Genomic DNA, 15,401 nt, shown 5'->3' with positions numbered 1-15,401 from the left:
AAATATTTAAAATTGCTCATAGCTACTATTTTGTGAGATATTTGAAGTTCTAAAAATACTGCTGAGAATGACCACAATGAGAAACCAACATTAGAGGTGAGGAAGGTATTTGTGCAGCTGGAAAACGGTCTTCTCCCTGCTGAAACAGTCATTTGATATTGATTCTTAAAGCTTACAAAATATAAAGAGAAATTTGTTACTGTTTTAGAAAGAGTCACGTTTGATGACTGGTTTATTTGTTCTAAAGAGGGCAGAACGTATGAGCATTTGTAAATTAAATTCCCTTTCTTGTCTTTTTCTTCTCCTTGTTCCTCTGCTCATCTACTAATCCCTTAATTAGAAAAAAGTGTACTGGGGATGCCTGGCTGGCTCAGTTGGTAGAGTATGCGACTCTTGATCTTGGGGTCAAGAGTTCAAGTCCCACATTGGATATAGAGATTACTGAAATATTAAAATTAAAGAAAACTCCAAAAAGTATGTAGTGAATTTAATCCCTTAATTCAAAATTTGTGTACCCCTAAGGGGCTGGGATACAGGGGTCATTAATAGTCCTTCCCATTGAGAAGCTGACCTTCTAGAGAGCAAATATGTTAATGGGTAATTTCTCCTCTGAGTATGTACTGTGTGCCAGTCAGCGGGGTGCAGCATTTCATGAAACAAATTCTGACCCTTGAGGAGCTCCTTTCTTGAAAAACACACCGACAAGGTTGGGAACGCCATCAGCATGACATTTGAGCAAAGACTTGAAAAAACAGATCTGATAAAAGCATAATGGAAATGCCCTAGAGGCCACTGTTAACTGAAGCAGAGTGAATAATAAGAGGTAAGGGTAGAGGGTAGATGAGAACTATGAGAAGGACTTTTGACTCCTAATAAGATAGAAAGTTGTAGATGAGATTTGAACAAGAAGCATGTCATGATCTGACTTCCTGGTTCACTCTGCTGTGTTGTGAAGAGGTGGATGGCAGGGGTGTTCCCATGTAGACCATTAATCTGTGGGACAAAGGTAGAGGGGGAAAATAGACACTATTAAAGTAGGAGCACAGAGAACAAGGAGGTGTGTTTAAGGTGCATATGAAACATGCAGAGGAGATTGTTTCATAAGGAGTTAAGAATTGGATTTTGAACAAAGGAGAAAAGTCTAAGCTAGAGAACGATTTGGGGGAATCACTAGCATGTAGGTGACAGTAAAAAGCCCTCTTTTCCCTCTCTACTCCAGAGCCTATGTAAGCCACAAAATTATACATAAAGCTCTGGGTGTGGGTAAATGCAAAGTAAAGAGGGCCAGGGTCAGAATCTTTACCAGCATCTTTGTTTTAGGAGGGGAGAGGAAACCATGGATAAAAACAAAGACAGTGAGGAAGGAAGAGATGTAAGAGAACCAGACTCGGGTAAGAGAACCAGACTCCGGTAGTCAGTCTTGTCAGAAGCTCCAGAGACTGCACACAAGAAAAGCTTTGTAGAGCGAGGAGAAGCAGTCACGTTGATACTATGGAGTGAAGAAACTTGTCCTAACTTAGTTAGATACGAAAGCTTTTGATTTTCTACTTGAGTAGAAGTAGATTTTCTACCTGGATTAGACTACTTGGATAGTGAGTTTTTCATGAAGCCAGTGAGAGGAAACTGTGGCTGGAGGAGAATGTTGTATATTTACTTGAAGTATTGGAGAGATTAAGTGTTCTTTTAAGCTCAGGGGAAGGAGTGACTAGAAAGCAGAGTTGAAGAAACATGATACTGTTGATTGAAGGATTAACTGGGCTCCACCTCTTCGCACCCAAGGAAAGCAGTTTGATATACACAGAGTTTTGGAAGTGGGTAGATGATGGATTAAGGGTAAGAAGAGAGGAAATGAAAGCCTGTGGGGCTCTGTGGGTGTTTGTGTGTATTTTGAGGAGTCAGTCATTAGCTGAGTGTGTGAAGACATTGTAGAGCCTAGTGGAGATACAGGGAACCTGCCACTAGAGAAGACTCAGACCCCATACTGGCAGGAATGATAAGGATATTTCATCAAACCTGGCAGTTCATCAGTTGGGCTCACAATGAGAGGCATATGGTTATCTTGGTCCAGGCTTGGAGCTTATAAGGGGGAGGCAGATGCAGTCATTGATGTCCTGTTCCAGTGCTGGATTCAGGCTGCATTATAAGAGAGGGGACAGGAAAAGAGAGATTGAGAAACTGGAAAGGGACAGGAACTGTGAAAGCGACAGGAAAAGAGAGATTGAGAAACTGAGTTATCTTCTTGGTTGGAAAGCTGCTGTAATAGGAATGGGAACAGAGTGAGTGATCTGAAAGTAGCAATAGTAGAGAGCTAGGAAAAGACCTCGTGTCTTAGCATTGATGCTACAGGACTAAAGGCGTTTCAGAGGTACCACAACTTTCAGATGACATAAGGAAATGGAAAGGAAGAGTTATTTGAAAGAAGAGAAACAGCCTTCATGAAACATGTAGGAGAAGGGAGAGAAGGAGGGAGGCCAGCAGTGACAGGAGGCAAGATGAGGATGGAAGGCTGAGATAGGACAGGATAGGACAGGAGCCCTCCAGGGGCCTGGGCTTTAAGTGGGGGATGGGACCACATAGTGAATTTAGAGCTAGCTTGGGGCGAATCAGATGTTGACATTGCCCTGCCAGAGGTCTTTCAGTTTGTCGGATGGGACCCAGGGATAATAGGCTACAAAAACAGGAAGGAAACATGGAAGGTAAGTATGCTAAACTGGATGAATGACTATTGCTGTGGCTTTCTGGTTTGCCACTCCAATTTTAGTGCTAATTATTATTTTTTTAAGATTTTAATTATTTATTCATGAGAGACCAGAGAGAGAGAGAGCATGCCAGAGACACAGGCAGAGGGAGAAGCAGGCTCCATGCAGGGAGCCCAATGCCCAGGTCTCCAGGATCACATCCCAGGCTGAAGGCAGGGCCAAACCCTGGAGCCACCTGGGCTGCCCATTTTAGTGCTAATTAAACTGGTAGTCGCCTCTTCAAAATAGAAATAAGGGGATCCCTGGGTGGCTCAGAGGTTTAGCGCACCGCACGCCTTTGGCCCAGGGCGCGATCCTGGACTCCCGGGATAGACTCCCGGGATCGAGTGCCGTGTCAGGCTCCTGACATGGAGCCTGCTTCTCCCTCTGCCTGTGTCTCTGCGTCTCTCTCTTTCTCTCTATCATGAATAAATAAATAAATAAAATCTTAAAAAACAAACAAACAAAAAAAACAAAATAGAAATGATGGCCCACGTGGAAAGAACTTCAAGAGAATGCTGTGTAACTGTGCTTTTTCTAGAATTCTACTTTTTTTTAATGATGCCACAGACTGCATAGGTGTGATACAAACTAACTGGTATTCTAATTACAGATCACTAAGCAGTTTTGAATCTGGAGAATTTGTTGAATGTACTGAGCAATTAGAATTGTTACCAGGAGAAAATATCAATCTACTTGCTGGAGGATCAAAAGAGAAAATAGGTATTTGAAATAATAATCTTAGGGTTATGTGTTTTATAGACAAGTTGTTCAAAATGTTTAGTATTTTACTGAAAAAAACTGGAAGTTTTTGTACATTTAATTTGGGGCAGAATCCCGCGTGAAGGAACACACTTAGGGCTGTTTTACTTATATTTGATTTGGCAAATGAAAACAGTTTCAAGTAAAATTAAACTGAAAAAAGCTATTGTAAAACTTTGGGATTTATCTAGCCACGTTTGAAAAAGTTTAGTGTTTAAGTGAAGTATTTTTCTTGACCTCTTAATGTGGTTTGTTAACTTCCACACCACAACTAGAACATTCTGTAAAATATTACACTAAATTTAGTACTGTGAGTAGTTTGTGTGTTAGCGTTGAGTTGCTAGATTCAGTAAGATTTGCCCCTTTAAATGTAGGTTGGTTTACTGATTTTTTGAACTTTGGAAATCAGCTGTTGTGAGGCAGGTCTGAAATACAATTTCAGTTGTGGACTCTTAATTTTTATGTAGCTATCAGAAATGCTTAATCATAGTTTTCAGCTGCCTGAACTTAAATATGAAAGAATGTATTCATTGGCTATAACTTTTTAATACTGGCAAAATGTCTTATCAGTCTTACGCATTAAAAGCAAATTGACTTAATGGAATTTATTTAACTTCTGTAGATATGAAGAAACTGCTTCCTAACATGTTAAGTCCAGATCCAAGGGAACTTCAGAAATCCATTGAAGTTCAGTTGTTGAGAAGTTCTGTTTGTTTGGCAACTGCTTTAAACCACATAGAACAAGATCAGAAGTGGCAGTCCATAACTGAGTAAGTTTAATCCTAAAGAAGATAATTTGCACTCTATATACCATATGATAAATGTATGTACTGTGGATGAGTCATTTACCAGATTGCTACAGTGTTAGTCATGATAGCTTCATTTTAGTTGTAGAGGTCATATGATAAGCTAATGTCAGTTGGCAACATATATAGAGTTGAAACTAAATAAACTGTAGAAATCCCCAGAAGTGTGTCTTGACTTGCTTATGTCACTTTACTAAAGGATGGGCAGCTCCTTTTTCTTTCTCCTGCTTGGATGCCACTATGGTAGCATCTTGCCAAACTACCTCATCCCTTCAGTGATTACACATGATGGAAAATCTCATTTATTAATTGACAGTAAATATTTTGTTTCAGAAACATGGTGAAGTACTTGAAGCAAACCTCCCGCATAGCTATCGGACCACTGAGACTTTCTACTTTAACAGTTTCACAGTCTCTGCCAGTTCTCAGTACCTTACAGCTGTATTGCTCTTCTGCTTTGGAGAACACAGTTTCTAACAGACTTTCAACAGAGGTGTGTATTTGTGTATTCTTATCAGGCTATTCTGAACATTAATAGGCATTCGTGTAGAATTTTTGTTTTTTAAAGATTTTATTTATTTATTTATTTATTTATTTATTTATTTATTTATTTATGATTTTATTTATTCATGAAAGACACACAGAGGGGCAGAGACACAGGCAGAGAGAGAAGCAGGCTCCATGCAGGGAGCCCAGTGTGGGACTCGATCCCAGGACTCTAGGATCACACCCTGGGCCAAATGGAGGCAGTCGACCTCTGAGCCACCCAGGCGTCCCATTTTATTTATTTATTTGAGAGAGCACACACACATGGAGAAGGATCAGAGGGAGAGAATCTCAGGCAGAGTCCCCACTGATCTTGAAGCCCAGTGTGGGGCTCGAGCCCAAGACCTGTGAGATCATGACCTGAGCCCCAAACCAAGAGTCAGACACCTAACTGACTGAGCCACCCAGGCGCCTGCCTTAAGACCTTATTGAATTTTTAAAGTAGCATTTGTAGCATTTAATGGACAAGGTAGTAAATTCCAAAATCTAAAATGCCGTTTTCAGGCACAATTTTATTTGAGAAATGTGTGAGGCAGATGAAGGAACCTAGGTTACATCATTTCAAGGATGGCTAATTGCTTAATTTTTTTTCTTTCCTTTTCAGAAGTGTTGGCGTATATAGATATATTTCCATTGACAGGTGTTGTAAATTTTAGATTTGATTAAAACAGAGACACTCTCAGGGGCATGTGGCTGGCTCAGTTGGTAGAGCATTGACTCTTGATCTCAGGGTCATGAGTTCAAGCCCCACATTGGGCAAAGATCTTACTTAGAAAAGTTAATAATGAGGACACCTCATTCTCCTCCCATACAGGCTAAAGTTTAACCAAAGATGAGCCCTTCCCTGGAGAATTATAATCTTTGAGAAACTGTTTATAAAACAGTAGTTTTGTGTTTTTCTGTAATTCAATTTCTGCTTTGTAGCGAATAGACTATTTTTTATAAAAATGTTCTTTATTGACAAATTGGACTTGATAATCCTTTTTTTTCTTTTGCATAGCAAAGATTTTGCTCTTAGTGTGTCTTAGAGTGTGTTCCCTCTTGTGTTAGAAGATACAGTGAAGGGGCGCCTGGGTGGCTCAGTGGTTGAGTGCCTTTGGCTCTGGTCAAGATCCCAGGGTCCTGGGATCGAGTTTCAGGTGAGGCTCACTGCAGGGAGCCTGCTTCTTCATCGCCTATGCCTCTGCCTCTCTCTTTCTCTGTGTCTCTCATGAATAAAAAATCTAAAAAAAAAAAATACTTAAGAAAATATAGTGAATAAAGAAGAGAGTTTGGGGATCCCTGGGTGGCGCAGCGGTTTAGCGCCTGCCTTTGGCCCAGGGCACGATCCTGGAGACCCGGGATCGAATCCCACGTCGGGCTCCCGGTGCATGGAGCCTGCTTCTCCCTCTGCCTGTGTCTCTGCCTCTCTCTCTCTCTCTCTCTCTCTCTCTCTGTGACTATCATAAATAAAAAAAAATAAATAAATAAAAAAAAAAAAAAGAAGAGAGTTTGATAAATAAGCCTGGAATAGCTGGCTTATGGGGGATGCAGCTTACCTTAACCTACAGTCATGTAAGGAGCTATTTACATTAAGCAGTTTTGTTTTTTCTCTGGCAGGATTGTCTTATTCCACTCTTCAGTGAAGCCCTGCGTTCATGTAAACAGCATGATGTGAGGCCATGGATGCAGGCATTAAGATATACCATGTACCAGAGTCAGTTGTTGGAGAAGATAAAAGGTAATTAGGTTTTTTTTAATAGTTTTGATTGAGATAAAATTTATACATTTTAATTGTACAGTTCCATGAGTTTTGTTACATCTTCCTTCACCAGTGCAACCACCAATCAAATCAAGTTACAGAAAATTTATCTTAACCCAAAAGGTTTCCTTATGCCTCTTCCCAGTCACCTCTCCCATCTTTCCTGTCCTGGACAATCACTGATTTGTTTTCTATCACTGTAGATTAGACATGTCTTTACTAAAGTTTTATATAAATATAGTCATATAGCTCTCTGTGTCAGGCTTGTTTTGCTCAGCATTTTATTTTTAAGATTCCTCATTGTTGTGTGTAGTAGTACTATGATCCTGCTTGTTGTTGAGTACTGCCCATTCTATGGATATACCATAATTTATTTCTGGGTCTTTTGGTAGATATTGGAGTTATTTTAAAATTAGGACTATAATGTATAAAACTGCTATGAAATTCATATACAGGTCTCTGGGTGAACGGTTATTTGTGTTTCTCTTGACTAAATGCCTACAAGTGCAGTTAGTGGGTCACAGAGTTTAACATTAAAAATAGTTTGACATTTTCTTAGAAAGTATTTGTACATTTCTTCTGACATCTACATCCTTGGTAGTGTTGGTCTTTAATTTTAGTCACTGGCACCAGTGTATAATATTATCTCATTGTGGTTTTATTTGCATTTTCCTGGTGATTAATGAGATTGAGCATCTTTTCATTTGCATAGTGGCCATTGTATATCTTGCTTTGTTAAGTGTTCAAATCATGCCCATTTTTAATCAAGTTGTAGACTTGTTTATTTATTCTGGATACAAGTTCTTTGTCAGAAACAACGTACTTTAAATGTTAAGTTTTAAATGCTCCAAATGAATAGTTAGGGAAATAGTATTTTTTTAATTGGGAAATAGTATTTGTATAAATATCAGTTAAGTCTTTTTTAACTAGGTCTCATTTTTAAGAAAGAAATGTCTTTCATGTTAAAGGGAATTAGCAATTTATTGCTTAAAAATAGAAAAGTTGCCAGAATTCTGTAGAATTTTCATTGAAAACTTGGTAGCTAAGGTTACTGAATACATTGGTGTATTAAATTTCAAGTAAGGAGGATGCCTGGGTAGTTCAGTGGTTGAGCGTCTGCTTTCATTCACTTGGGTGGTTCAGTGGTTGAGCATCTATCTGCCTTTGGTTCAGGGCGTGATCTCAGAGTCCCGATATCAAATCCCACATCGGGTTTCCTGTGTGGAGTCTGCTTCTCCCTCTGCCTGTGTCTCTGCCTCTCTCTCTGTGTGTCTCATGAATAAATAAATAAAATCTTTAAAAAATAAATTTCAAGTAAGATTTTGCTGGGGTATGGACTTGCATTGCTGAGTGATTACTGGAAACTGGGACTCACCTGGATCCTCATTGCCATATACACTTGGGTTGGATCGTTAGTCCAGCATTTGCAAATGGAAGGACCTTAGGGCAAGTCATTAAACTTCTGTGTCACTTTTCCTTTTCGGTTATGAGTATTGCCTTGCTCAGGAGATTTTTTTTTTTTTTTTTTTGGTAAGGATTGTAGGAAATGAGACAAGGCATATAAAAGCCGTAGCACAGAGCATACCATATAATAGGACTACAAATATCATTTTCTTTCTCATCCTTCTCTTATTGAACAAGTTTTAAAATTTGGAATAAAAGGTCAGTAACCCAGGGGTTATAGTTGGAGACAGAACTCTACTTCTCAATTTTTTTTTCTTTCTTTAGCAAGTGCTTATGAAGTGTGTGCTTTGTGCCAGGTATTGTGCTCGAAGTTGGGATGTAACAGTGAATGAACAAGGCAAGCCTGTTTCTGGATTCTAAAGTCTAGTAGGGAAAACTGACATCAAACAAGGGCCAGCAATAAGATGTGCTGAATGGAAATACATGTGTATGATGCTAAAAGAACCGACAGCAAGGGCACCAATTTAATCCTAGGAATCAGAAAAGGATTTGGGGAGGAAGTAATATTTAAGCTGATACCTGAGGAAGTTGGGGATGAGAAGGAAGGCAGTTGGGGAAAACAAGTGAAGACCACTTGCAATAATGAAAGATTCATAGGTGACTCAGTTTGCCTAAAGGAGAGTGGGAAGAGAGGAAGCGGAAGGAGATGGAGATTGGGATGAAATGCAAGCCATCGGTGCCTTTCAAGGCAAGTTCAGGAGTTGAGGTTTTGTCGGAGGGGCAGTGGGAAGCCATTAAAGGGAAGTTAAACTGTAAGATGATTTCAGGTGCAGGTTAGTGAATGGACTAGAAGAGGATGGCAGGGCAGATAGATCAGTTAGGCTGAAGTTGCTGCTAAAGGTAGCCAAGGTAGTGGCAGTAGAGATTGAAAAAAAATTAGAAAAGATAGGAGGGCTGCAAGTAAAGTCTTAAGATAACTGGCAGGCACCTGCTTAGGTAGCCAGTGCCTTTCCTTGAGAAAAGATAAACAGGGGAAGGAAATAGGTTTGCAGGGTGGTAGAAAATGGATTCCACTTGACACAGGTTAAAAGTGCCTGTGTCAAGGCACTTTTGTGTCATGTTAAAATACCTGAGTGTAGGTGACTGGTAGGCAGGTGGGACTCGGATGTCAGGTCTGCCTGGAGATAAAGATTCAAGAGTCACCAGCATTTGTATTAGTTGAAGCTATTGGAGCAGATGATATTGTCCAGGGAGAATATGCAGAGTGAGAAGATAAGAGAGCCTAGGACTGACCTTGAGGGCAACAATTTTAATAGATGGGTAGTGGACGAGGAGACTGAGGATTCTTCAGAAAGGTAAGAGTGTACCAGGAGAGAATGGCATGATAGAAGGGCAGAGGGTACTTACACAAGAAGAAAGGGATCCTCATTCTCCACCCTTTGGCCTAGGTCTCTTTCTCTCTGTCTCTCTCTCTCTCAAGATTTATTTATTTATTCATGAGAGGCACACAGGGAGAGGCAGAGGGAGAAGCAGGCTCTCTGCAGGGAGCCTGATGTGGAACTCTATCCCGGAACCCCAGGATCATGTCCTGAACCAAGGGCAGACACTCAACCACTGAGCCACACACGCATCACGGCCTAGGCTCTTTACTAGTAAAAAAGATCCAGAAACTAAAATTAAAAGACTAATTTTTTTTTGTCTAGCAGATGATTTTTACTTTTTGTCTGCTTCATCATTTGCTTACATTTATTTCAGCTAACATGTATTGTTTATTGTATTCCAAGTACTATGTTAGGGATTTAAAGATAATGAAAAATGAGGGGATCCCTGGGTGGTGCATCGGTTTAGCTCCTGCCTTTGGCCCAGGGTGCGATCCTGGAGACCCGGGATTGAATCCCACATCAGGCTCCCGGGGCGTGGAGACTGCTTCTCCCTCTGCCTGTGTCTCTGCCTCTCTCTCTCTCTCTCTGTGACTAAAATAAATAAATAGATAGATAGATAGATAGATAGATAGATAGATAGATAGATAGAAAAATGAGATTTTTATTTAGAGAGTTAGTAGGTAAAGGTAAATGGTTGAGGAAGAATTTTTTGGCCGTGTTTCTGTGCGGTCTGGGTTAGACCAATCATGGACTAATGAAATGTTTTCTTTTCTCCAGAACAAACGGTTCCAATTAGAAGCCATCTCATGGAATTAGGTCTGACAGCAGCAAAATTTGCTAGAAAACGAGGGAATGTGTCACTTGCAACAAGACTGTTGGCACAGTGTAGTGAGGTTCAGCTGGGAAAGACTACAACTGCACAGGATTTAGTCCAGCATTTTAAAAAACTGTCAACTCAAGGTCAAGTGGATGAGAAATGGGGGCCTGAACTTGACATTGAAAAAACCAAATTGCTATATACAGCAGGTTAGTAAAATGAACTGTGATTAGTGTATAACTAAAATGAAAATCATGTGTATTAATGCTAATGTGTATGATGTAAGGCAGTAATAGAAAAGCTGATTTTTTTCAGCCATGACAGAACATTTGCATCTTGAATAATAAATTACCTGTAATTGATGTATCTCTATAATTTGGTGCTTTAACAAGAGGTAATTTTGTTATAGTTTATGAAAGTAAATATTTCTAGAGATCGTTGATTACCACTGAATTTACATTTTTATTTTACCCTGAAATACTGTTAACATTTGCATATAAGGCTTTTAAGGGCTAGTTTTTGGTTTTCTGTAGGCCAGTCAACACACGCAATGGAAATGTTGAGTTCTTGTGCCATATCTTTCTGCAAGTCTGCCAAAGCTGAATATGCAGTTGCCAAGTCAATTCTGACATTGGCTAAATGGATCCAGGCAGAATGGAAAGAAATTTCAGGGCAGCTGAAACAGGTTTACAGAGCTCAGCAACAGCAGAACTTCACAGGTCTTTCTACTCTGTCTAAAAACATACTCGCTTTAATAGAACTGCCATCTGTTAATACAATGGAAGAAGAGTATCCTCGGATTGAGAGTGAATCAACAGGTAGGATTTCTTTATTTTATTAGCTTTAAAATAGCAGTCTTAGAAGTTATTTGTCCACTATTTTTAATGTTTACAATGTTATACTGGCTGTAATTTCCCACAAAAATTATTTGCATGAACTTTAGTATACAGTCTAGAAGAAATTAAGACCCATATCTTTAGTATCTAATGCCACTGTGGATGCCACTTTAACTCTACTCCTCAGGCCTTCCCAAGCCACAGTGCTTTTATGGACTTAGATGTTTTTGCTGGCAAGAAGGTCCAGTTCCAGACACCTAAATTCCACCTCACACTGGAAGGAACAAGATAGATACACAAGAGTAGTCTATGGTCTCCTTGGCTGGTAGAGCCCAGAAACTACAGAAAGATGAACGTTTCACATTCTGACACTAGTGCTAGTAATAGAAAGGTACTTAACAAATAGAGTGGTTGATTCAGTGTTGGAGTGCGTGTTCTGTCCAGATTTTACAGAGCGGGAGATATTTAACCTCCTTGCTGATTGAGAATATACTTCTATTTTGTTGTTATGAAGCCTAGGATTTCAATTGCTTAGGTTGGTCTTATAAAATAATTATAATCTACATGTTTTATAGTCTTGATATTCATAAGGGATGTGTCTTGTGATTATTATAAATCTTATATTGGCAAATTGCATTATAGCAGGTGATTTCTTCACTTCTAAACTGTGAGTAAAGATATTTTACCTCATGAATTTCTGACTGAGATTGTATACTGATCACCTATAAATTATTTTTGCTGGAATGTCCAAGCTTAACCTAATTATGAGGAAAGAGCCAGTCATATCTAGAATTCAAGGCATTGTAAACACATCTAATTCCTGAAATGTTTTACATAAAGTTCAGTGTCATGAAAGATATTTATGTGGTTTGAAGGGTGCTAATTTAAGCTAATTTGTGAAGCTGAGTGATTGATTTCAATATATTAGCCTTTTAGAAAAGCATAGTAAAAATGTGTTCTTCAGTTTTCGTACTGTAATATTCTAGAACTTAGTGATAGTTTACAGATAATAAAACCCTTAAAATGTTGATAGGAATGTCATTTGAAATTTATGAACGTGGGTAGCCCAGGTGGCTCAGCGGTTTAGCGCTGCCTTCAGCCGGGGGCGTGATCCTGGAGATCCGGGATCAAGTCCCACGTCGGGCTCCCTGCATGGAGCCTGCTTCTCCCTCTGCCTGTGTGTCTCTGTCTGTCTCTCTTTTTCTCTTCCTCTATCTCTCATGAATAAAATAAAATCTTTTAAAAAAAAAAAGATTTGAAATTTATGAATGTAACATTGCTGAGTCCTTTCGTTATTATTATTTATTTTATTTTATTTTATTTTTGTCCCTCATGGCAGTACATATTGGAGTTGGAGAACCTGACTTCATTTTGGGACAGTTGTATCACCTGTCTTCAGTACAGGCACCTGAAGTAGCCAAATCTTGGGCAGCATTGGCTAGTTGGGCTTATAGGTGGGGCAGAAAGGTGGTTGACAATGCCAGGTATGTATATTGAAATGTGTAATTTATTTAATGCATAGCAAAGCAGAGATTTAAAATGTCTGCTGACATGTTTTGGTAGCCAAAACTAATGACTTATTTATTTTTATAGTCAGGGAGAAGGTGTTCGTCTGCTGCCTAGAGAAAAATCTGAAGTTCAGAATCTGCTTCCAGACACTATAACTGAAGAAGAAAAAGAGAGAATATATGGTATTCTTGGACAGGCTGTGTGTCGACCAGCGGGGATTCAGGCAAGGAAAACATACAGTGTTTAGGACAAAGGGTGTCAAGATCACTGTTTTAATTCATTGATTTTGAGGAGATTGATTACATACTTGATTAAATGTTGAATGCGGTTTAGGCAGTTATTGTTACAAATCACAACTTTGAGTTTTAAGATGAAAGTGCATTATGATACTTTTTTGAGAAGAATGTAATACCTTGAGAAATTATTTCCTTAAGGTCCTGTTACAGTAGGTGAAGTTGGTTTTATGTGAATTAAATTTCTCTTTTAATTGTTTTGATTAGAAATTAGGTTCTTAACACTAGCTTGGGACCTTTTAAAGTACACCAGTGCCTGAATACCACTCCAGATATTCTGAGTGGGACATGGGTGTATATATATTTAAGCTTACTAGGTGATTCCAGTTCATAGCTAGAGTTGAAAGCTAATAGGCTAAATGAGCTGTAGAATTTATAGCTATAGGATTTCACCTCAGAATTCTCTTAATTCTAGAATGTTACTGCTATTCAGTACTTAAGAGACTTTAAAAGTTTGGATTTTATTTCATAGGCTAAGCTGTACTGACTCATCTTGCTCTACACTTCAACATGTATCATGTCTGCCAAAGCTGGTATTATGTATGTGCCCTTTACTATAAAGAGAGTTAAATCTGTTGTGAGTGAATTCTGTATATATTCAAGCCTCAAATTTTTGAACAGATTAAATTTAATGTTCTCCAGGCAGAATATTATGTTGTAACTTAGAAGCATTTAAAGTAGCAAAAAACAGTCTTTTACCCTTTGTTAGTAAATCAGTAAATACATCATACAGAGGAGCATATTGACATTTAGCATGTGTAACGCTAAATGTGAAGTAACTTAATTTTTCATAAATGAGAAAAATGCTTTCATAGGATAGGAAAATCATGTATCTCCCCTCCCTCCCCCCACTTTTCTGTTTGTATTAAAAAAATAGCACTTTATGCCCACATTTTCTTCAGGATGAAGATATAACGCTTCAGATAACAGAAAATGAAGATAACGAGGAAGATGACATGGTTGAGGTTATCTGGCGTCAGCTAATCTCAAGCTGCCCATGGCTTTCAGAACTTGATGACAGTGCAACAGAAGGAGTTATTAAAGTGTGGAGGAAGGTTGTAGATAGAATCTTCAGCCTGTACAAGCTGTCTTGTAGTGCATATTTTACTTTCCTCAAACTCAATGCTGGTCAGGTTAGTAGCACAATGTTCAGTTCTAAGAATATGTATTTGACATTTTTTTCCTAGTAAATGAAAACAGTATTCTTATTTCTGCCTTTCATCTTTCACCCTTAGGTTCCTTTAGATGAAGATGACCCGAGGCTACATTTAAGTCACAGAGCCGAGCAGAGTACTGATGATGTGATTGTGATGGCCACACTGCGCTTACTCAGATTGCTCGTTAAACATGCTGGCGAACTTAGGCAGTATCTGGAACATGGCTTGGAAACAACACCTACTGCTCCATGGAGAGGTAACAGTCTAAATAAAACGTTTCAAGAAAAATTATTTCTAGGTAGGACATGTAGAACAACAACAAAAAAAGTGGTAGTTCCTTTGTTATTTTAATGTGTTATAGAATAGCTACATTAGTTGATAGGACACCACAAACTGTGTGTTACATACTCTTCTTTCCCACCTTTTAGAGAACTGGAATGCTGAGAGGCTGCACCTTTATGTTTATAACATGAATTTTGGAGACAGTGATGAAAATAAGTTTCAAATTTTTTTTGTATGTCCTTTGTTAAACATTTTCTTTTACAGGCATTCATAGAAAATACATTTTGTCAGAACATTGTTGAATTGCTCTGCATTTTGATTATGGCTCTGTACCCTAACCAAACTTAAAATCAAGAACTATTGTTAAGCTTCTTTGTTACCACAGGGAGAAGTGTGAGGCCCTTAGAACCAATCCTAAAGTAACAAAACAAAAAAACTGATCTCAACAAACATCAGGTTTTTGCTTTTGTGTCTGCTGTGTTGACAGTTTTTAATAACTTTAAAGTATCCTCCTTTCTTCTTATCCTGAAGGAATTATTCCACAGCTTTTCTCACGCTTAAACCACCCTGAAGTATATGTGCGCCAAAGTATCTGTAATCTCCTTTGCCGAGTGGCTCAAGATTCCCCGCATCTCATATTGTACCCTGCAATCGTGGGGACCATATCACTCAGTACTGAATCACAGGCTTCAGGTATGAAGTATTAAAATACTGCTACTTTAAGTGTAATTATTTTGCAGATAATGTCTGTCAGGTAACTGTTATTGAGCTTTCTGTTACAGAGTTGATGGAGTTTGTGGTTTTTTTCAATAATAACTATGTTTTTTAAAAAAACAATTTTATTTATTTATTCATAGAGACACAGAGAGAGAGAGATGCAAAGACACAGGCAGAGGGAGAAGCAGGCTCCATGCAGGGAGCCTGATGTGGGACTCGATCCGGGTCTCCAGGATCACGCCCTGGGCTGAAGGTGGCGCTAAACCCACTGAGCCACCAGGGCTACCCAGTAATAACTATTGTTTACTGAGGTAGTAACTTCTGTGTCTGGCACTAGGGGATGGTCTCACAGTAACCCATTTAGGCTTAGGGAAATTGAGTCAGTGCTCTTGGGTTCACTGATAAGCTGAG

General features: G+C 38.9%; 1 protein-coding gene across 4 annotated transcripts in view; it reads left to right on the top strand.

Annotated features, from left to right (window-relative positions):
- SMG1 (SMG1 nonsense mediated mRNA decay associated PI3K related kinase) overlaps positions 1–15,401 on the top strand; it is a 107,557-nt gene that overhangs the window by 56,178 nt on the left and 35,978 nt on the right. For all 4 annotated transcript variants that reach the window (XM_077906751.1, XM_077906750.1, XM_077906749.1 and 1 more), the window contains 11 exons: positions 3,352–3,461; positions 4,123–4,270; positions 4,640–4,799; positions 6,452–6,572; positions 10,157–10,405; positions 10,730–11,014; positions 12,372–12,516; positions 12,626–12,764; positions 13,737–13,967; positions 14,070–14,247; positions 14,805–14,966. In XM_077906751.1, the coding sequence (XP_077762877.1) occupies positions 3,352–3,461; positions 4,123–4,270; positions 4,640–4,799; positions 6,452–6,572; positions 10,157–10,405; positions 10,730–11,014; positions 12,372–12,516; positions 12,626–12,764; positions 13,737–13,967; positions 14,070–14,247; positions 14,805–14,966 (1,928 nt within the window). The remainder of the gene's footprint in view (positions 1–3,351; positions 3,462–4,122; positions 4,271–4,639; positions 4,800–6,451; positions 6,573–10,156; positions 10,406–10,729; positions 11,015–12,371; positions 12,517–12,625; positions 12,765–13,736; positions 13,968–14,069; positions 14,248–14,804; positions 14,967–15,401) is intronic.

The sequence above is a fragment of the Canis aureus genome, chromosome 8 (assembly GCF_053574225.1).
Source record: "Canis aureus isolate CA01 chromosome 8, VMU_Caureus_v.1.0, whole genome shotgun sequence".
NCBI classification, from domain to species: domain Eukaryota; kingdom Metazoa; phylum Chordata; class Mammalia; order Carnivora; family Canidae; genus Canis; species Canis aureus.
The sequence above is the reverse complement of the archived record's forward strand: the minus strand, read 5'-3'. Positions and strand labels throughout refer to the sequence as shown.